Genomic DNA, 22,149 nt, shown 5'->3' with positions numbered 1-22,149 from the left:
ATTTAATCTTTCTGAAACTTCTGCATTAGGTTTAGAAGATAATTCCTTCTGCATAATTCCCACCACTCCAAACTTTATTACTATATGAAATTAATAATAATCTGCTATTTTGTTAAACGTAAAAACAGACGTTTATTTTAATGAAATTAGACTCTCAAAAGGGATTTTTATACCTTCAAAACAGTTATTAAAATGGGATTCCGCCTATATAAAGATACCTTTATTTTCACTGCCTTAGATGCTTAATTCCAATTCAACCAAAAATTATTTTGAAAAATTTAAACTATTTGGGAAAATATGAGATCATTAAAATGCTAACTCATTAATGAGTGGACAAAATATTATAAATACATCTTCCACAGAACTACCCCTCTCTTGAGGTAAGTAAACAATCAAAGCTCAGATTATTAATGTTTTCCCACCTTAACTGATAACTTTAAAATAATTAAAGACAACTGTTCTAATTCTTGTTTTTATAATTCAAGCAAATTCCAAATAATAGTGGATATGTAAACAGTCACAATGTTATTCCATTTAAGCATTCCTTATTCATTCTCCCCCAAAACAATTATTGAGTACCTTACTATGTGCCAAGCACTTTGCTTTTCATGGAGTTCAATGCACTAAATAGACGTCATCTTACAAATGCTGAGAAATGGAGGCAGCAATTATTTACATTATTGCTAGGGAAACAAAACTCAGAAACTTGGGAGATTGTGACAGAAGTCAAATTAGAATCCTGGCTCCAAAATCTAGAATATTTTTGAATAATAGTATTAATTTACACTAATATAAAAGGTATGTGCAATATATACATATAAATATGTATTTTAAATGAGGGTTTAAAAAAAAAAGACTACCTCTGCCAAATGCTGTATTTAGAACATCAAGTGCAGAAGGATCTTTTTCTAAAAGTTCAAACTTAAACTCCATTTCAGTTAATCTGCAAATAAAGAACAAACATCTCTAAGTTACTCATCCAAGAAAAGCACCCACATTTCAAGAAAAATGCCACCACCAAGTACAAGGTACTCTTCAGTACCTCAATATCTACATAGAAGAAACAGGTCTTTAAAATTATTCTGATGAGTACTGTATGTAATTGTCGAATAACTATATTGTACACCTGAAACTAAAATAACACTATGTGTTGGCTACACTAGAATTAAAATTTATAAAAGAAACCAAAACAAACAAACAAATATTCTGACCAAAACACCTTTCTATAACCCCACTACTTATTTTGGGGTAACAGGCTTCTTTTTGCCTAGTGATAGTGATGTTTTGTTGAGGTTTGAAATTGCTTTGTTTTGTTCTGTTTTCAAAACTAAACTACAGTGAATATTATCACAGAACCCAAATTTTAGAAATAGTAGGGCCTTCCAAGGTCAACCAGTTCAAATCTATCATTTTACAATCAAGCAAACTGAGCTAAAAGTTCACATGATTTATTCAAAATGAAAGTGCAATGATTAAAACACAGGGCTCCTAGCTCTGAGTCATGTCTGCTTACCATTGTAATGTTACCCACAATTCCAACCATAACATAAAATAGGAATCCAGTGAACTCATCCTACTATTTTACTCCTAAACCTTTTATCCGAAAAATGTGACATTTTAAAAGAATCTTATTTCTAGTTTTTGATCACTGGATCTGAAATAAAACATTTAATCATGTAGTTTTAATTTCAGAGTAGAAATGATAAGCAAAAAGACTAAACCAACATTGGATAATGTTAATAGTACATCCCGGGAAGAAATTTTAACACCTGGGAAGACTATTACAATCCTCCTAGGAAAGTATTTCTCTTCACTTCAATTATACATTGTAAACTTTTATTCTCACTTTCATTTTATTATTGTAAGGCAATGTCATCCAATACAAGAAAACCAGAGAATGAGAGAAACAATAAATATTTATTCTACCCATTCATCTACCAAAAGATGCCAGTACTCTGAGAATTACTACATCAGAGATTTGTCCTTTTTATTTCCATCCCTTGTAATCACCTTCTTCCTACTCAGGTTTAAAAAAAAAATTTTTTTTAAGTTATGCTTTTTACAGAAGAACATGTGAACAGTTTACTTCTGTTAAAATAACTTCTCTAAGACTGTTTCAAACAAAAAACCTAGTAACTCATAGTAAAACTAATAAATATTTCTCCACCAGGTACGCTGGATTCACTGTAAATTTTGTTTATCTCTATAAAAATATTACATAATAAATAACAATTAAAAATAAAGTACTAACTAAAGCTTTAAAGAGTTCCCACAAGATACTTACTTTTGTCTATTGTGAGCATTTTCTTTCCTTAAATCATTAAGATTTCTTTCAGCAGTCCGAGCAGCCAACTTAAAGAAAATAAGACATTTTTTATCTTTTTTTGAAAATACATTTTAAAAATAACACATACAAATGTAAAATGAAAGACAAGTATTCATAAATATCACAATCACTTAAGCATCCATTTCAGAAACTCAGCGTAAAAAATTTTTAATTTAGGGAATTTTTAAAAAGGGAATGAGTTTCCTATAACCAGAAGACATGAGTCTCAAGGCTGCAGTTCGATCATGTACTCCCCAATGAATGCCGTTATCTAGATATGAAGTTAAGGATTAGCACTATTGGTGCTGTAAATATCCAAATAACATGACAAAAGCAATGTAAGAGCACCCAAGCTTAGGGTGATGGGAATGGAGACTCATAATCATTAGCATAAAATAACCAATGTCCTTCTGATACACTTCTGGACGTGCAGCACTTACAGCAATAACATAAAAATAAAGGAGGAAAGAAAAGGAAAGAAAAAAAAAAAACAACCAACACAAAATCCCAAACCTCAGAAATCAACATTCACTTAAGAACACAGTGGTGAGAAGACTTCTGGTAGCAAAATTTTCACAATTCTTAAAATGGGAGTCTTCAAAAGTACTTCCTCAAATTTGAAAGCTAAGCATTTTACGTTTGTATGTGTTATTTTTAAAATGTATTTTCAAAAAAAGATAAAAATTGCTGTTTATAATATCATAGATAGCCGTCTCTGGAGAGAAATCACTATCATTCTATGAAACCGTAAAGGTCTATAACAGTTTCACAGCATGCCCATACAAGCCATTTTTTTAAATGGCTGAATATAATCAAAGCATCCAGCATGTCTGTTAAGTGCACAGCACTGTAAAAATCAATTCCTATAGTCTTTTACATTTGGTTAGTGAAATTTTTATTTATTTATTAAAAGGCTAGAAAATCAGAGTACATTACAAAATAAGCTTACACTTATAATAAATACCAAGAACATACAATATTCCTGAACAGTTTGTGGGCAAAGGTTAAATGTGTATGCAATACTGCATGTTTCCCAGTCATTCTGTGAACTCTCCAGTTAAGCAGCAGCAGTGTCTGGAACATCAGCCAAACTAATGCAATCCACTTGGGCAAATGTATTTATCATATAAAGGAAGGCAAATTAACTCAGTCTATAACTTTTTACAGGTAAAAAGAACTATCAAATGTATTCACTTAAAATTATGAACTACACATTAAAACTGACACTAACTGGCCAAAGGATAAAGTATGTTAAATATTCACACGCACACACAAAACATAGCTTAACCATATTTTAGCATTCATTACCAAAAAGATTCCACGTATAAATCATTTTCTAACATATAACCATATAATCAATTTTATACTAATAAAAAAGAATATTATAACAATTTGTTAATAAAATACCAATTCATTTAATAATACAGAACCAAAACTACTTCCAAATGTTTTCTACACATTTAGAATAACCAATTTACTCTTAATTATAAGGCACAAAACAATGCAAAGTTAATAAGTCAAAACTAAATTCTACTATGATTATAGTGCTATCAATATGAAAGACCTAGCTACAAAAAATAAATGCACTGATGCTAAATGATTACAGGCTTTTTGAAAAGCTTACACTTCAAAGGTTAGGAAAAACTGTAGTTTCAATGAACAAGTACACTGTATTCCGACATTAAATACTTAGAATACACAAAAAAGCATTCTATTAAGTTCAGCTATTAAGGGAAAAGAAACAGTCCCTATCTTAAGAAGCTTAAATCTGTGGTAAGACAACTATAAATGACCACAGTACTTGTCACAGGACATATAAAAACAAAGTATTATGTGAGTTCAAAGGAAGAAAAGATTAAATCTAGTGGGATGCAGCAAAGAAGTGCTCAAAGGAAAAAGTAACATCTGAAATTATGAAATCATAAAAGGAAAAAAAAGTGGAAACAATGGAAACATTTATCAAATGGGAAAGGTTGATATAAATTATAAAATATTCATAGAAAAATATCTACAATATATTAAGTAAACAATATAAAACAGTAATATACAGTATGTTTCATTTTTTTAAAACATACATGTAACTTATGTCTAAATATATTTTTTTAGCTATAGAATAAATGAAAGTGATATTGCTGATTACTTCTTTGTATCTCTTCTATATAATCTGAACTTTTTATTCGTAAGTATTTTAAGTAATTTTCAGTAATTATTTTTATAAAATCTAAAAAAAAAAATCTTCATTTTGAGGGGTGTCTGGGTGGCTCAGTAGGTTAAGCATCTGCCTTCAGCTCAGGTCATGTTCCCAGGGTCCTAGGATGGAGCCCCACATCAGGCTCCCTGATCAGTGGGCAGTCTGCTTCTCCCTCTCCCTCGTCCCTCCCCCTGCTCATACGTGCACTCTCTCTTTCTCTCTCAAAAAATAAATGAAGTCTCTTTTTAGAAATCTTCATATTAAGACATAAAGGGTATTTTTTGCATTTTTTAAAGATTTGTTTATTTGACAGGGAGAAAGCACAAGCAGGGGGAGAGGCAAGCAGAGGGAGAGGGAGAAGCAGACTCCCCACTGGTCAGACAATCTGAGTGGTGAAAAAGACTAAATTCATCTCCAAGCCCAGGTGAATTCAATAACAAATCTTCACTTGAGCCCTCGACACAAAATCTGAGAAATGGGAAGAGCCTTGACATTCAACATGTCCAGTTCTCAACCTATGCTGGAATCTCCACTCCAAGAAATACCCACATCTAAGAAATATCTCCCAAGCTTCCGTACAACAGTGAAATAACAGTTAACATGTACTGAGTGCTTACTATGTGTCAGGCACCTGGCTAATAGCCTTACATGAGTTCTCTTACTCACTCATCATAGTAACTTTATGAAATAGGTACTATTGATATATCTATCTTTCCTTACAGGTAAGGAAACAATAGCTATTGTTGTTACAGGTGATGGAACCAGGATACCAACCATGACAGGCTGACTCCAGACTCCATGTGTTCACCCACTGCGCAAACTGTCTCCCCTTGAAGACTCCTAGGACAAGTCCTACAAACACCAGCTGTTACAACAGTTCTACATTTTAGACGGATAATTCGTACAATTAGTAAAACCTGCAACCTTATCATTCTCTCACACAGTCCTCCTCTGGAGCACTGACATGCCATTCCTCACAATGACCTTTTTCTTGATGTATATCAAGTAATTCAACACTGACAATTACTTGATACCCGAATTATGTAACTTTTACAACTAGAAGAGGCTTTCAATATCACTTAGTTCAATCTGTTGTTTTTACAAATGAGTAAAGAGGCCCAGTAATTTTAAGTAATTTGTCCAGGGCCCTCAAACAATTAATCCATGAACATTATGTCACCTCCCCCAGACAGAGTATAAGCTCCTTGCAAAGTAAAAGCAAAGAGAGAAAAATCAGATTTTGTGAATAACTGTGTTGTAACAAAGCACTTAGTTCATAACGAACATAATTTCGCTACCAGTAAAATTAAAAGAAATTGATTTATTTAATACTACCTTAATTTACAGTGTGCAAGTATACCTTTTAAACTGCTCATTTAAATTAGGAAACAATGTGACAAAGAGAATTTAATACTTACCCAATTATCATGTGCTTTTTTCTCGTGGGCAATATTCTGAAAAAGAAATTCATTAAAATACTACTGATTTCCTTAGTAAAAAATTTCACATCTACCACTATGAATTAGTACACAATTCATACTCAAAAATAACTCAAGCATCTCTAAAAGGTAACATTTTTAAAGCAAATTTTCATATACATGATTTATTTTATTACATCCTTAAAACAAAAATTGAATGAATTTTTGTCTAGTAAATTTCTGTTTTATGCAATAATCAACTACAATGAGTTACCAACTAAGAGATAATTAGCCCAAGTGAATATGAGACCCCAATGCAGATATATGTTTATTTATTTATTCAATCCACATTCCCAAAGAAGCAGGAGACATAGCAATTTTAAACAAGGTCTCTTATTGCACAACCTTGGCTCCCTATAAATGTCCCACAGACATGTGCAAAACCTCAAGAGAGGTGTACAACTATCAAGTAACTATACTCCTACATCAAAATAAAGATACCAATTCAAACAAATCATAATTGTTTTAATTTATACACACACACACAGACACATACACACAGATATACCTGCCCTTGGTAAGAATGAATGGTTCTCTCCAATTCTTCTTCAAGATCTTTGGCTCGCTTTCTATAAGGAATAAGCATTATACTATTAACATATACTAAGAAATGACAGGATACACTATGTCTACTGAAAATATCAATTAAAACACCTGGAGTGCTTTGTTTAATATAAAAATAACTCCAGAATTCCACACATTAATCACCTTAAAGAGGTTCTAAAGCAGTATATTTTCCTTGATATAATTTTAACATTAGTTGTGCTTTAAGACTGCTATCACTTGGGTTTACCTAAACCAAAGGTCATGCAAGGATTTATATGGTATATTGGTTTGTTTTTATTTTTAAGAAGCATGAACTTAGAAGACTTATTCAGATGTCTGTAATCTTTACAGAATTCTAGGAAATTAACCATCTGTGTGAAATAAGATGTAATATTACCTTTATACAACTAGTAAGATAATTTCTTCTTTTAGATAAAACCCAAGCTTACTCTTCCTAATACAAAATGAAATATCAGAACTATTTGGGACACTGCTAAATCTTGCCCCTTATTTTCTCTAGGTTTTCTATTATTTTCATGGAACTAATAACGAGTGAACCAAGGAAAAAACTAGACATATAAACACTTCTTCAGACTTAGCTGTGGCTCACTCTTTTTGAGGCATACTTCTCAAATTCCTTAATATTGTATACATTCTTCCCCATTTGAACCAAAGAGGAAAGACCTTGAAATTAATAGCTATTCATGAAATTTCTTCACATTAACATAAAATAGGATTTCCCATGTTCAAATACAACTAATGTGAGGGATTTAAAATCATACACACTGAAAGGAAGACATTTTTTCCTTCTTATATTTTCTGTGTAATTCCATAATAGCAAGATATCCAAATGAAAAATAATCAGATAAATTTTGGGTTTATTTTTTTTGGTTGCTTTATTATTTTTTCTGGTATTAGGTTTTTGGATACCCTCCCCAGCTCAAAAAGAAAGGGGTAAAATATATTCAATACCTGTAGGTCTCCAGCTCTTCAGCTGCATGACTGATCTTCTCATCTGCTTTGGAAAGTTTCTCCTCTTTCTCTAGTCGGTAATTTTCCTCTACTGCTAATTTCCTTTAAACAAAAAGTGGTTTTTTTTTACAGTATGTATAAGATAATCAAATATGTCTTTTCAATTATATGGCAACTGGTGCTTCCCATAAAGCAATTTGCATAATACCACTAAAAACATCATATGCAAGAAAAAAAGTACCTGCGTAAATACTCCTGGTGTGGAACTTAATATTATAAACTGAATTACAAACCATCTTGTCTAATTTAGTACTAGCAATACAAAAGTTTTAAGAGTTTTCTATAAGACTTTATCAGAAAAATAAGACCAAAGATAAATATTAGTAAAAATTATCGTGAGTATATATTATTTATCAAGACTTCTCATATAAAGAAACATTATATTTATTAGACAAGAAGTCACCAAATAATGAACTGTATTTCAATAATTTTTAAATCGGTTGTTAAGTTGTTAACATAGTAATTAGGCTTCCAGGACAGTTCACACATAAAACAAAACAAAACAAAAACAACTTATAAAGAACCCAAAGTAAGTAGTAGTAATAGTCCTACTTACTACTTCTAGTTCTTTTAATAATAATAGCAAACTTAGTGAGCCATTAGAAATTGTTCTTAGACTTTTACATGTATCATTACCCTCTTTAATTATCACAATAGCTCTACAAGAAGAGAAAGGAAGCACAGAGAAACTAAACAAGTGAACCTAGACATAGAGCTAGCAAGTAGTGACTCCATTATACTACATTACTCATGCTGTTTCACATGGTATCATCAGTAACACTGGTCCTTCAAGAAATACTTATTGAAGACCATAGGAAGGCGCATTTGGAGTCCTAAATGTGAGTCTCCCCTTCTTCATGAACTTTGGGGATGACCATGACAAACTACTGAAAAAAGTCTATGGCAGGACTAAATGTTTTATATTCCACAAACTACATTACATATTGCTAAGAAAGCACTCACTAGGTCAATTGTTTCATAGGTGTTAGAAGAAAATAAAAGCCATCTCTTCAGAAGAAGCATGAAAATATAATGGGCTTGGAGATGGAAGGAGGTGTATTTTTACAGAATCTAGATTAAAAATGGCCAGAGGGGCGCCTGGGTGGCACAGCAGTTAAGCGTCTGCCTTCGGCTCAGGGCGTGATCCCGGCATTCTGGGATCGAGCCCCACATCAGGCTCCTCCGCTATGAGCCTGCTTCTTCCTCTCCCACACCCCCTGCTTGTGTTCCCTCTCTCACTGGCTGTCTCTATCTCTGTCAAATAAATAAATAAAATCTTTAAAAAATAAATAAATAAAAATTAAAAAAATAAATAAATAAAAATGGCCAGAAATTCTTTGACATCTCTGCTGCTGAGAAGTAAAGTGTATGAACCTTCCCCTTGAATTTGGGTAGGCTCATTAATGATGGAAATTGAACTATAAAAAAAGCCTGATGATTTGATCAAAAAACAATCACATCTTACTTCACATATTTAAAGCAACATATTGGGGCATCTGGGCGGCTCAGTCGGTTAAGCATCAATTACAGCTCAGGTCATGATCTCTGGGTTGTGAGACTGAGCCCCATATCAGGCTCCACACTGGGCATGGAACCTGCTTAAGATTTTCTCTCTCCCTCTCCCATTGCACCCCCCTGCACACTCATACATTCTCTCTGCCCAAAAATAAGTAAAATAAAAATCTGAAAAAAAAATTATTTTCCCCTCACTGTCCCTCACATTTTATAAATAGAAAATAAAAAAATAATAATAAAGCCACACAACAAGCTTCTATGTTATAGTATTTCACTTCTCTCCAATATTAAACCTGGAAAAGTGCTAGTAATGTAATATATCAATCACAAAAAACAACAATCTCTAGCATCTAGAAAATGACTGAATCTAAATCATACTGGTATGCAGGCAAAAATCTTAATCTAACATTTTACTGACACCATCAGCTCTCTATATTCCACTCTAAAGAACCAGCGGCACAATTCACTGAATTTGAGTAACAAATATTTTAATTTAAATGTAAGAATGTAATATATAGTATTTTGAGAATTTAAAACATTTCAGATTAATGAATGAAATCACAATGTCAACAACACACACAGGGCCAGGATTCTACTCAACTTCCCATCCTTGCTCTGAATATCTAACACCTTTTCTCTTTGAAATTTTAAACATTCCTCATCAAAATTCTATAATCAACCTATCAAGTTCAAAAGATACACTTTTTCAAAAGTATTCCTTTTATCACAAATAATCCCCTTGATGTCCAAATTTTACTCACAATATCTTTCATCCTAACCTAAAATGAAGGGTCATCCATTCCTAAGCTTACTAATAGAAACCAGGAGGGGTCCACTCTGTAGCTCTTTCATTTAGCCAAGTTTATTTCTCTCTCATATCCCAAGCAGTCCCAAGTAGCCCAAAGGTCCATGATGAACAGCAAGTTTTTAATTTTTGAATGGACTCCAAAGACTGATTGAAGTATACAGCTTGGCAATGACAGAGCTTAATAAATCCCCCAACATCCTAATGGCAATGTAATGTTGGTATTTTCTACCAGTTTCCAAATACATAAAAAAGAATCTCATTCCCATTAGTTATGTTCTATGAAGTCACCACAAATCCTAAATTGGCAAACACTGAACCAGTGCTCTTAAGGGAAGCAGGACTAGGTTTCTGTATGTTCTAGTGACAGCATTTTCATCAACCAGTCAATACATAACCCTGTTTTATGTGTGTTGGTTTAAAGACACCTTAGCTAACATCTACTGTTGGTTTATTAATAATGAACTCATGGTCAACAGCATTATAATTCACGTCTGAACAAAGCTTATCTGACAATGTACTGTTCTATTAGACACACCACAGCCTTCTTGCGCTTAGGAACACTAATGGCACTTCAGTAAATAGCTGGGGGCCATTTTAAACAGCTAAATCACCAATAAAAGCACAAAAGTGTGGCAACTACATCTAATGCAAAAAGGACACCTACTTACAAAATGAGAGCTGAAATACAAAGGCAGACTGGGAACGTGCACATTGGGCAATTCACATTTTTTGCCATTCTGTGCACATCTAAGAATGACCACTACAGCTCTGTGAGTATTGATTGGTTTGGGGTTAAAAGTAAGTTTTCACAAGTAGGTAAATCTGCAAATACGGAAACTATGAATGATGAAGATCAACTGTAATAAGTTTCATTAAAGGGGCTGGAGATTACATTAATTAAATCAAGTTATATTTTATTTCCTTTTATGATGAAAAATATGTCCTATAGTGGTATTTGAAAATCTGGAGTCTTCAGACAGGTATCTTAACAGTCTTCTGTGTATCTATGCATTTAGGCATCAGCATACACATGCACAGAATCTTTCGCTCTAATATATAAAGGTACTAAACATATTTATTCATATATTCAACAAATGTTTATTGAGTAACTACCATGTGCCAGACAGAGTATTAGGCACCAGAAATACAGAAGAAAAGAGAATAAAGTAATTGACTCATGGAGTTTACATTTAATGTTGGGAAAATTAAAAAAAAAAAAAAAGGACAATCATTCATCAGAGGACTATAAAACCTCTAAAGAAAAATGAAGTAAGATAAGGAGATAGAGAATTGTAGGTATTATCTTAGTTAGGGTAACCAGGGAAAGATTCTTTGAAGCAACATTTGAACCTAGACCCAAATGAAACGAAGGATATAACCTTATACAGGGGAATACCAGTCCAAGGCAGAAAGAGCAAGTGCAAAAGGCCCTAAGGTACAGATGTGCTTGGCATGCTAAAGATCATCGATAAGGCCAGTGCGCTGGTGGGCAATGAAGGGGGAAAAAAAAACAAAAACAAAAACGAATAAACTAAAATTAAAGGCCAAACCAGGAAAAGAAAAAAAAAAAAAAAAAAAAAGAGGTAGCCAATGGTCAGATCTTGTAGGCCATATAAAAGCTTTGGATTAAATTCTAATGTTATATGAAGGCACTTGAAGTTTGCAAACAAGACACTGACAATACCCATAACTTATGTTTTAGAAGGGTCGTGGCACTGGAAACAACTGCTCAGAAAGCTCAGTGGAAAAGAGACTACTCATGAGGCTACCGCAATAAACCAGGCACTAACTGATGATGGTTTAGATGAGAGTCATAGTAGGGAGGTAGTGAAAAATGGTCAGATTCAGAAGAACAGTGTTTCAAGGTCAAATAACTTCCTTAAAAATGAACTGATGAAATATTACCCAATCATAAACTGACCACTCTGAATATCACATAAGCTGAATATGCACTATTTTTAAGCTATTTTACTTGCAATACAGTGAAGTTATCAGTATAATTTTTATTACCTGTGAAGTGTCATCTCATTTTCTTGATATAATTCGGTCATTACTTTAAGTTTCTGCTGAAGCTTTTGATTCTCGCTTTCAAATTGTGTATTTTCTGATTGCAAAGATGCTTGTTCATTCTGGAGATTTTTAATACATTCTATAGAAAATTTTTAAGAATCACAATTAAAGGAGTAAATATTGAGATGCACATTAGCATTTCATAATGATTAAAATTACCAAAAATAATAAATTATTAATAAAGGAAATTCCAACAACAGAAAATGTATATTTTGTTCACCCTAAATGCTTTAATATTTTAACTAAAGAACTAGATAAACTATTATAATTTTTTTTATTACTCCAAGATTTCCCAAAACCTTCAATATTCTAATTCCAGCATCTAATTTTCAATTAGAGTGCCAAAAACCAGTAAAATTCTCAAGATTATGGAGATGAGAGTTCTGAAGGGAAATATTTTAGTTCAACATTTCCTGTGGGCACGTGGGTGGCTCAGTCGGTTAAGTGTCTGCCTTTGGCTCAAGTCATGATCTCAGGATGCTGGGATCAAGTCCCTTCTCTGGCTCCCTGCTCTGCAGGAAGCCTACTTCTTCTCTCTTCTCCTCCCCCGCCTCATGCCCTCACTCGAGGGTGCCCTTGCTCTTGCTCGTTCTTTCTCTCTTTCTCTCTCTGTCTCACAAAAATAAATAAAATCTTTAAAAAAAAAAAAATTTCCTGTGAAACTCCTTCCACATGATGAACAATGCTTATTTTTATTTAGTAAAAAGTTAATACTTCTAGCCAGCTCTCCTTTTAAGCAAAATTTAGATACATGTTATAAGTCAGGCCAGAAATTTCGATCTTCTGGTAAGAAATGATAGAAAATCATCCTGGCTTAATCCAGATCAAGATTGGAGAGAAAAATATCAGTTTTAGCTTGTTTCAAATGCTAACCCACCTAAAAAAATTATCTATAAAACAAAAATTAACAATTCTAATTAATTATGAGTGCTAGATAATTAGGGCATTGATTGTTTTTAAAAACCTCATTTCTCTTCCAACATCATAACTCCACCTCTGAACTCCTCTAAGACTGAGGTGCCATCTCCCAAAACGTGTATGAATCATCACCACAAATCTTTTTTTTAAGTATATAATTATTCATCTATTAATTAATCATATATCGAAAGGAAAGTTTAAAGTAAATATGCTAACATTAAATGAGTTTAATGTGCACACCTGTTTTCCACAGAAATTTTTAAACCTACATCAGAAGAAATCTGCTGACCTAGCCTTTAAGACAATGCCAAGAACAGTCATTTAACAGACATTTATGTTGGAAATCATCTCTGGTAAAACTGGATCACAGGGATGATCTGTTAAAAGTTAACAGTTTTAATTTGCTACTTTTTTTTTTTTTTTTTTTTTTTTTTTAAAATTTTTTTTTTTTTTTTTGTTNATTTATTTATTTGACAGAGATAGAGACAGCCAGCGAGAGAGGGAACACAAGCAGGGGGAGTGGGAGAGGAAGAAGCAGGCCCACAGCAGAGGAGCCTGACGTGGGGCTCGATCCCACAACGCCGGGATCACGCCCTGAGCCGAAGGCAGACGCTTAACCGCTGTGCCACCCAGGCGCCCCTAATTTGCTACTTTTTAACATCTAAAACTGTATCACACATATAACACTGAAATTCAAAGGTAAGTATGGTTTTACATGTTTATTTAAATATTTTCATTATTTTTTGTTTTTTTTTTTTTAAGATTTTATTTATTTGACAGAGATAGAGACAGCCAGCGAGAGAGGGAACACAAGCAGGAGGAGTGGGAGAGGAAGAAGCAGGCTCATAGCAGAGGAGCCTGATGTGGGGCTCGATCCCGTAACGCCGGGATCATGCCCTGAGCCAAAGGCAGATGCTTAACCGCTGTGCCACCCAGGCGCCCCTAAATATTTTCATTATTGTTATTTCATATGAATATGGGGGAAGCTGATAATCAGGCTTTACCACCAACAACAAAAAACTCAGTACTAATTTTTCACAAATCAGAAACAAAAGTAAAAGTTAAAAACACAATCATATTGGACCTTTACATAATTGATTCAATTAGTAGTACAATTCTGTATAAGGAATTATATAGATAACCTACCTGTAAGCTCTTCTTTTATCTTATCTACTTCAGATAATTGAATGTAAATTTGGTTTCTTTCTCCTTCCAGGGTTTTTAAAGAAGCATTTAACTTCAGAGAATGGAAGAAGGAATAAAGCAACATTAATCAGTTACACCAAAAAAGGAAAAACAAAAAAATTCAATATACCATCCCAACCTTTTGAAGTTCTTTTATTATTTTGATGAAATTATCATCTAGGATGCATTAACCAACAATGCAGCTTCCATCTTGAAAAGTTAACAGTCATCAGTAGTTATAAGTGTCAGAACAGAGACAGAGAAGATCAATGACTAATCATTAAAAAGTGGCTATTTTCATTCTGTTTACTTTCAACACAGAAGCTTTAATTAAAGCAACCTTCAAACTACATTACCAAGACTTCACACAGTTCAGTAAAGATCAAGAGACCACTACTACAATGGAAAAGAGAGGGATGAACCAGAAGAAACTGAACCTAGCATTTACTTCTTAAATTAGTATAGGGGGCAACAGGAATAGGAAAATACTCAGACCAGAGAAAAAGAATGCTCAAAGATAGAAATATGAGAGAAAATATACTAAATATTTTTAATGTATTCCTTATCCAAAAACATTAGCACAAACCTTAAAAATTTGTATTATGATAATTCTAAAAATTAACAATATGAATTTCTAAAGTTATTATTAAAAAGAAAAAAGCAATTGATAAAGAAATTCTGATCACTTTTGAAAATCTGGATTGCTTCTATGGTGGTGACTATAAAACAGACCTTTAAAATAATTTCTAAGGACAGACAGGTTTAATCCAAGTTCTATTTCCTTCTCTATATTCTTTATATTTATGAAGTAATGCAAACCTTAGCAGCATGAATCAGCTTCTTCAAAGCTCCTTTTGGTTGATCATCTATAGAAAAAACAAAAACAAAAAACAATAAATTGGGAAAACAGTGCCATGCCACAACAGATATCCAAATGATTTTATTAGTTCATGCAACGAGAGCCGAATAATCCCTCTTCCTGCTACAATAAGGAATTTGATATAAGGCAGGACGGCCTTGGACATGCTCCCAAGAAGCTAAACAATAAAGCACTGGAAGTACCATAATTTCACGTAACGAGGTTCTTCACTACTCATTCCAAGAACAAATTTGTAGTAAGAATTTGGTATTCACCTAAATACAGTCCACAGTCTCGACTATTCTTGAAATCTTTCAGCATACAAAATGTAAGTGCAATTATACTCCAAAGTAAAATAACATTAAACAAGTGTGCATTTTCTCATTACAAAAGGAATTGCTTCTTGTAAGATAAAGCAGAAGTGAAAAAGTACAAACAGAACACATGTGTTCACTTTAGGAATGCAGTTTTCTTCCAGTGCCCTGATGTTATCACCAAAGAAATTTGTAAAAAAAAAATTTATACCTTCTGCTCCTTAATAAATTTGTTAATTATGCAGAGGGTAGAGGGAGAAAAAAGAGAGGACACAAAAGTCAGAAGAGCTACCACTGGGGGAAACTAGTAAAAGATACACAAAACCCTTCTATACTCTTTTTGGAACTTCCAATGAATCTATAATTATGTCACCAAAAAATTATTTTTTCAAGTCAAAGGAACTGGTTTGAAAATACAGTGAGCAGTTAGAGTGAACCTCATTCCTCCTGAGTTTCCAGATCGCAACCAGCAGTGGTGATAACGAATTGGGATGGAAGGGATTAAAGTACAAAACCATCTAATTAAAACAAACAAACAAAAACAGTATCCTAAAGGTATTCATCTATATAACATTCATTTTTTAAACTACCCACCCATCCATCAGATTAGCTGACATGACCGGGAAAAACAGGCATTGAAATTATTATGATGCAATGTGAAAATTGCTATAACAAAGATGTACAATATATAAAAAGAACAAGGAGGAAAGAAGCTATAAGTCTGCCTGAGGAGTTGGGAGAAAGATTTACTGAAAAGGCAGTATTCCAACTGAAGCCCAACAATAAGGGATGGCGAGAGAAGGACAGAGAATTAGAGACAAGATGAAGAAGATGTGCCAAAACAGAATTGTATAAAGAACATGGTGCACACAAAGAACAAATAATCCAATCAAGAAATGGGCAGAAGACATGAAAAGACATTTTTCCGAAGACATCCAAATGGCCAACAGACGCATGAAAAAATGCTCAACATCACTCGGCATCAGGGAAACACAAATCAAAACCACAATGAGATACCAACTCACACCTGTCAGAATGGCTAAAATTAGCAAGTCAGGAAACAACAGATTTTAGCAAGGATCAGAGAAAGGGAAACCCTCTTACACTAATGGTGGGAATGCAAACTGGTGCAGCCACTCTGGAAAACAGTATGGAGGTTCCTCAAAAAGTTGAAAATAGAGCTAACCTACGAGCAATATCTGTACTACTTTTGTGGTATTTACCCCAAAGATACAAATGCAGTGATCTGAAGGGGCATCTGCACCCCAATGTTTATAGCACCAACATCCACAATAGCCAAACTATGGAAAGAGCCTAGATGTCCATTGACAGATGAATGGATAAAGAAGATGTGGTGAATACACACATACATACATACATACACACACACACACACACACACACACACACACACACACACAAAATGGAATACTACTCAGCCATCAAAAAAAAATGAAATCTTGCCATTTGCAATGACATGGGTGGAACTAGAGGGTATTATGCTAAGCAAAATAAGTCAATCAGAGACAACAGAGGATCATAGGGGAAGAGAGGATAAAATAAAACAAGACGAAATCAGAGAGGGAGACAAACCTTAAGGGACTCTTAATCATAGGAAACAAACTGAAGGTTGCTGGAGGAGAGGGGGTGGGAGGATGGGGTAACTGGGTGATGGACATTAAGGAGGGCACATGATGTAATGAGGGCTGGGTATTACATAAGACTAATGAATCACTGACCTCTACCTCTGAAACTAATAATGCATTATATGTTAATTAACTGAATTTAAATTAGAAAAAAAAGAAACCTTGAAAGCCAAAAAAAATTCTAAAAAAGACCATGGTGCACATAGGGAACTAAAAGAAAATACAAGAGACTCATCATTTTTAGCAAAAGAGGATGAATCATGACTTAAGACCCAACTGCATACCATTTTCTGATTCACTCATTTCCAAGTTATCGTCGTTTGTTTTATCTTCTTCCAGCACAGCAGCCCAATCTTTCATCTTTATCAAGCGTTCAGTCAGAGACTTGACATTTAGTAAAAAAGGAAAAAAGAGAAAGAGGGTAACGCCTTTTGCTAATTGATTTACAACTTCTGAATGTGCAGTCACAGTTTAAAATCAATCTACCTAGGTAACAATACATAAGCTCTTATTCACCAGCTGATATTAAGATATGTAAATACTCTGAAAAGCTGTAACACTTATCGACTATTAAATTCTACAAGTTAAAAACCAAACCTGTTTATTCCTAAATCAAATACAATACTTGATAATGGTCCATTTTTGCTAAATATATCACATGACTCTAAAGTAACAAGACATCTTCTTATAGGACTTCTTCATATGCCACAAATAAAAGTGGCCAATAACATGAGAGCAAATTTTGTGTGAGGTCAAACAAATCTGCAAGTGAGGCATATGATATATAAAAAGATCACAGATTTTATAGATCTGATTTTTTCAAGTAAATAACTACCCGTGGAGTTCAACTGAAATAAAGGAAAAAAATTATAAAACAGAATCTAAATTGGTACATTAGAGGTTTTCCAACAGTACGTTTTGAATTTTCCCCAATAAAGAAAGATTTTCTAGTACTATAGGTAATAAAATGACTGTGCCATGTATTTCTGTGGAAGGACCCACCTAAAAACCCATTCTGCTCTGTAATTACTACCCTTCAATCTCTTTCCTCTTGAGAGTTCCAGGCACAAATAACATGGCTTACAACTTTGACTGAGCTTGAGATTAGCATCTCATTCTCGTTCTGTTTAGGAAGAATCCCAAGTTCTTTAGTAGGGTAAGTTTAGGAAGAAAAATAAAACAATATCCCAAATTAAGAATACAACTCCTAGGGGCGCCTGGGTGGCGCAGGCGTTAAGCGTCTGCCTTCGGCTCAGGGCGTGATCCCGGCGTTCTGGGATCGAGCTCCACATCAGGCTCCTCCGCTGGGAGCCTGCTTCTTCCTCTCCCACTCCCCCTGCTTGTGTTCCCTCTCTCACTGGCTGTCTCTATCTCTGTTGAATAAATACATAAAATCTTTAAAAAAAAAAAAAAAAAAGAATACAACTCCTAAAGCTGGAATCTTAAAAACATTCTTAGTAATAACATAAAGAGCATAAATATATAGGTTTCAAGATGGCAACCTCCACTTAACCGCGCAGATTACAGAATATTAGTTTTATATCTTATTACTTGATACTCACACCTGAGTATCTGTTTGCAGCTTGAAATCATAAGATTTAAAAGAGCAGGCAAGAAAGGGCTAGGATGAGGCAAACCAGGAGTAGGAAAAAGTGAACAAATTCTACAATAATATCAATTATTATATTCCTATTAGAGTCAAGTTGCAATTAGACTTATTTTTTGAAAAATATTCATCTCTGTGATAGTACATACACCAGCTAATCTAGGTATTACAGATATCCAGCCAATACATATAACTTCTTCTGTCCAATTTCTAAAATTCTTTCGAACTTCTTATCAATAGAAACAGATGGCAGTCTAAAGACAAAGGTAAAATCCACTATTCTTTTTCCTTCTTCATTAAATACCTAGGATAAAATACAGAGCAAAAGAGGAAAAGGACATACAGAATATTGACTGATATATACATATGTAACATATATTATATATTAATAAATATCAATAATATATATTATAAACATAATATATAATTAATATACATTATTACATAATACATAATGTAATATATAATATAGGTAACAAACCTGTAAGTCTTCAAGGAGCATTTGGGAGCAAGAATGACAATACTGGTACAAATTAAAATGAATGCCAAAGAAGTACACATGCTCAAATTTGACCAAATAATTATAAAAATAAAAGTTGCTGGGGCGCCTGGGTGGCACAGCAGTTAAGCGTCTGCCTTCGGCTCAGGGCGTGATCCCAGCGTTATGGGATCAAGCCCCACATCAGGCTCTTCCTCTATGAGCCTGCTTCTTCCTCTCCCACTCCCCCTGCTTGTGTTCCCTCTCTCGCTGGCTGTCTCTATCTCTGTCGAATAAATAATAAAATCTTTTAAAAAAATAAATAAATAAATAAATAAAAATAAAAGTTGCTAAGATAAAAATTTTCAAATTTCAGAATTAGTACAAAATTCCAGCTGACTCAGCCACTAAAACCAGGAGGGCCACTTACCTTGATCTGACTTTCTTTATCACACAGAGCTTGTTCTGCATATACTTTGGAGTCTTCAAATGTTATTTTCTGTTTATTAAGTTGATTCACTTGTTCTTTCCATCCTTCAGCTTCTTGTAAAAGCTAAAATTCAAACCCCACCAAAAAAAAGCAACTCATTATTTTTCATACCTACGTGTAGAGAAATTTATTTATATGTTTAGATGTATCATTAATAGATATTATACAACACAATGTGTTGCTGAGAAGGAAAGTGGGGAGGGATGAAGGAAGGTAAGAAGAGAATGAAGGGCAGGCTCCTGTTTTCAAAGAATTTTCAAGAAGGATAATGTAAAATAAGAGACACTTAAAACTTAAACACTGTTCAACTGATTTACATAATAAACTCACAGCAAATAAAAGGCTTTTTGAGACACACATATATGTTAGATTTGCTCATTTCTTACCATCCCTCAAGTCCTATATTTTTTTAAATCATGTGCTATTTCGTAGTTAAGATAACTAAACTTCCAGAGATACCATTAAGCTGAAATAGATCAAATTCTGCATAAACAATCTTTTACTGTATATACTTTAATAGGAAACACTTTTTGAACATGAAACAAAAGGTAAGGATTGTTGTAAAACACAGACTTGAATACACAGCACTTACAAGCTTCAAAAATCAAAAAATAACACAAAATCTAAAAACAAACAAGTACTAAAAAGGAATTCTTATAACATATGCAACAAAAGATTAATAACCTTAACATGCAAAAAGCTCTTAGAAGTCAATAAGAAAAATGGGAAAAAATGAATGAGCAAGCAATTCACAAAAGAAATGGCCCATATAAATATGAAAGAAAAGTCCAAATTTATGAAATCTTTAAAACTCAATTCTATCAAACAGTAATTTTTGGATTTCTCTGCAAAACTAAGGCTTCATCAGCATATTTCCTAGCACAAGAAGCTAAATTTTTTCTATGCGTGTATAACAGAATTAAGAGGATACCGAGAGATTAAAAACAAATGAGGACTGAAGACAAAATTTTGAATTTTGTGATTAGGTGGACTCTAGTGAATTACTAAAGAAACTGCATACCCAGGGGTGCCTGGGTGGCTCAGTCAGTTAGACATTTGCCTTTGGCTTGGGTCATGATCCCAGGGTCCCGGGATGGAGCTCCTCATAGGGCTCCCTGCTCAGCAGGGAGTCTGCTGCTCCCTCTCCATCTGCCCCTCCCCTTGCTCATACTTGCTCTCTCTCACTCACTCTCTCTCTCAAATAAATAAGTAAAAATCTGAAAAATAAAAAAACAAAAAATTGCATACCCAGCATGCAGTCTTAAGAAGTTACGGAAGGCGTGTATTAGAACATGGCATCAAGAAATGTAGAATAGTTTATTTCAAGAACTTTAGTGATTAAAAAGGAGTTAGAAGAAAGCAGGTGTAAAGAGTAAGACAATCCTGGGGTGCTTAGGTGGCACAGCTGGTTGAGCGTCTGACTCCTGATTTCAGCTCAGGTCATAAACCCAGGGTTGCAGACCAAGCCCCATGTCTGGCTCCATGCTCAGTGTGGAGTCTGCTTAAGTTTCTCTCTCACTCTCCCTCTGCCTCTCCCCACCCCTCTCTCTCAAATAAATAAATAAATCTTAAAAAAAAAAAAAAGAGGAAATCAACCTACGTGAAATTTTTTCAAGACAGAAAAGGCTAGGTTTTATTACAACAGAGTAGTTTAACCCAGGGTTTACCACCACTTTCTCCTGAAATCTACTAAGATGAGAGTAAATCTACTAAGAGATTTAGGAAAAGAAAAAAAAGCAGCAGCATAAACCTACAAGGAAAAACAAAATAGGCAATGAGGAAAAAGGTAATTCTAGATGTGGAAAGTAGAAGGGCACCTGGGTGGCTCAGTCAGTTGAGCATCTGACTCTTGATTTCGGCTCAGATCCTGATCTCAGGGTCTTAGGACTGAGTCCCATGTCAGGCTCCACACTGGGCGTTGTCCTGCTTAAGATTCTCTCCCTTTCCCCTCTGTCCCTCCCCCTAACTCACTCTCTCTGGGGAAAAAAAAAAAAGTAGAAAGAGAAAGAAGTATAGGAAAAGATTTAGCAGACCAGCAAAGCTGAAATTTACTCATAAGATGGGAGAGTCCAAATGCAGGCTGATTTAATACAACCCAAAATGCTCATAATTTGGAGGCACTAACACTAGGGGTATACGTGGGTTTGAAAAGAGGAGGACTGCCTGAAAATATGTATAAAAAAAGTTAGAAAGTCCCTCACGTTCTCCCTCCACATACACATATATACATTCTTACTCTCCATCCATCCCTCCCACCCACCGTCATCTTTCACATGCATGCACACACATACTTACACGCAAATACATATCTGGCAAAGGCCTAGGAAGTTATTCTCGGGAGAGGTAGAAAATGAAACTCTGGGACACCTGGCCCAGGTGAAAGTGTCAGTAAAATATTGAAAACATAAAAGTATTAAGTGAAAGATGACTTACTGAACAGTGACAAACCAACAACCCTTACCTCTCTAAGCTGCTTATCTCACTGTTGGCAAACGGGCTTATACCTTTCAAATAGGAACTGGGGAGGTATCATCCCTGTGGAAAATGGTCTTCAGATACCAACAACTGGGGATCTCCCAGTGAAATATCCTAGGCAGATTACCCTACAGAAGAGCCTCCCAATAACACAGAGCTTCCAATCAGACATGGAGAGTTTCACTATTAAATGAGCAGACTGTCATGAATCA

At 34.2% G+C, this 22,149-nt stretch overlaps 1 protein-coding gene across 10 annotated transcripts in view; it reads right to left on the bottom strand.

Annotated features, from left to right (window-relative positions):
* Positions 1-22,149, bottom strand: part of MIA2 (MIA SH3 domain ER export factor 2) — a 95,457-nt gene that overhangs the window by 22,389 nt on the left and 50,919 nt on the right. For all 10 annotated transcript variants that reach the window (XM_034648417.1, XM_034648416.1, XM_019796635.2 and 7 more), the window contains 10 exons: positions 19,403-19,525; positions 17,173-17,272; positions 14,889-14,935; positions 14,031-14,121; positions 11,907-12,045; positions 7,514-7,615; positions 6,504-6,564; positions 5,936-5,971; positions 2,285-2,352; positions 861-943 (listed from right to left, as the gene is read on the bottom strand). In XM_034648417.1, coding sequence (XP_034504308.1) covers positions 861-943; positions 2,285-2,352; positions 5,936-5,971; positions 6,504-6,564; positions 7,514-7,615; positions 11,907-12,045; positions 14,031-14,121; positions 14,889-14,935; positions 17,173-17,272; positions 19,403-19,525 — 850 coding nt within the window. The remainder of the gene's footprint in view (positions 1-860; positions 944-2,284; positions 2,353-5,935; positions 5,972-6,503; positions 6,565-7,513; positions 7,616-11,906; positions 12,046-14,030; positions 14,122-14,888; positions 14,936-17,172; positions 17,273-19,402; positions 19,526-22,149) is intronic.

This window comes from Ailuropoda melanoleuca, chromosome 20, assembly GCF_002007445.2.
Source record: "Ailuropoda melanoleuca isolate Jingjing chromosome 20, ASM200744v2, whole genome shotgun sequence".
Classification (NCBI taxonomy): Eukaryota; Metazoa; Chordata; class Mammalia; order Carnivora; family Ursidae; genus Ailuropoda; species Ailuropoda melanoleuca.
The sequence above is the reverse complement of the archived record's forward strand: the minus strand, read 5'-3'. Positions and strand labels throughout refer to the sequence as shown.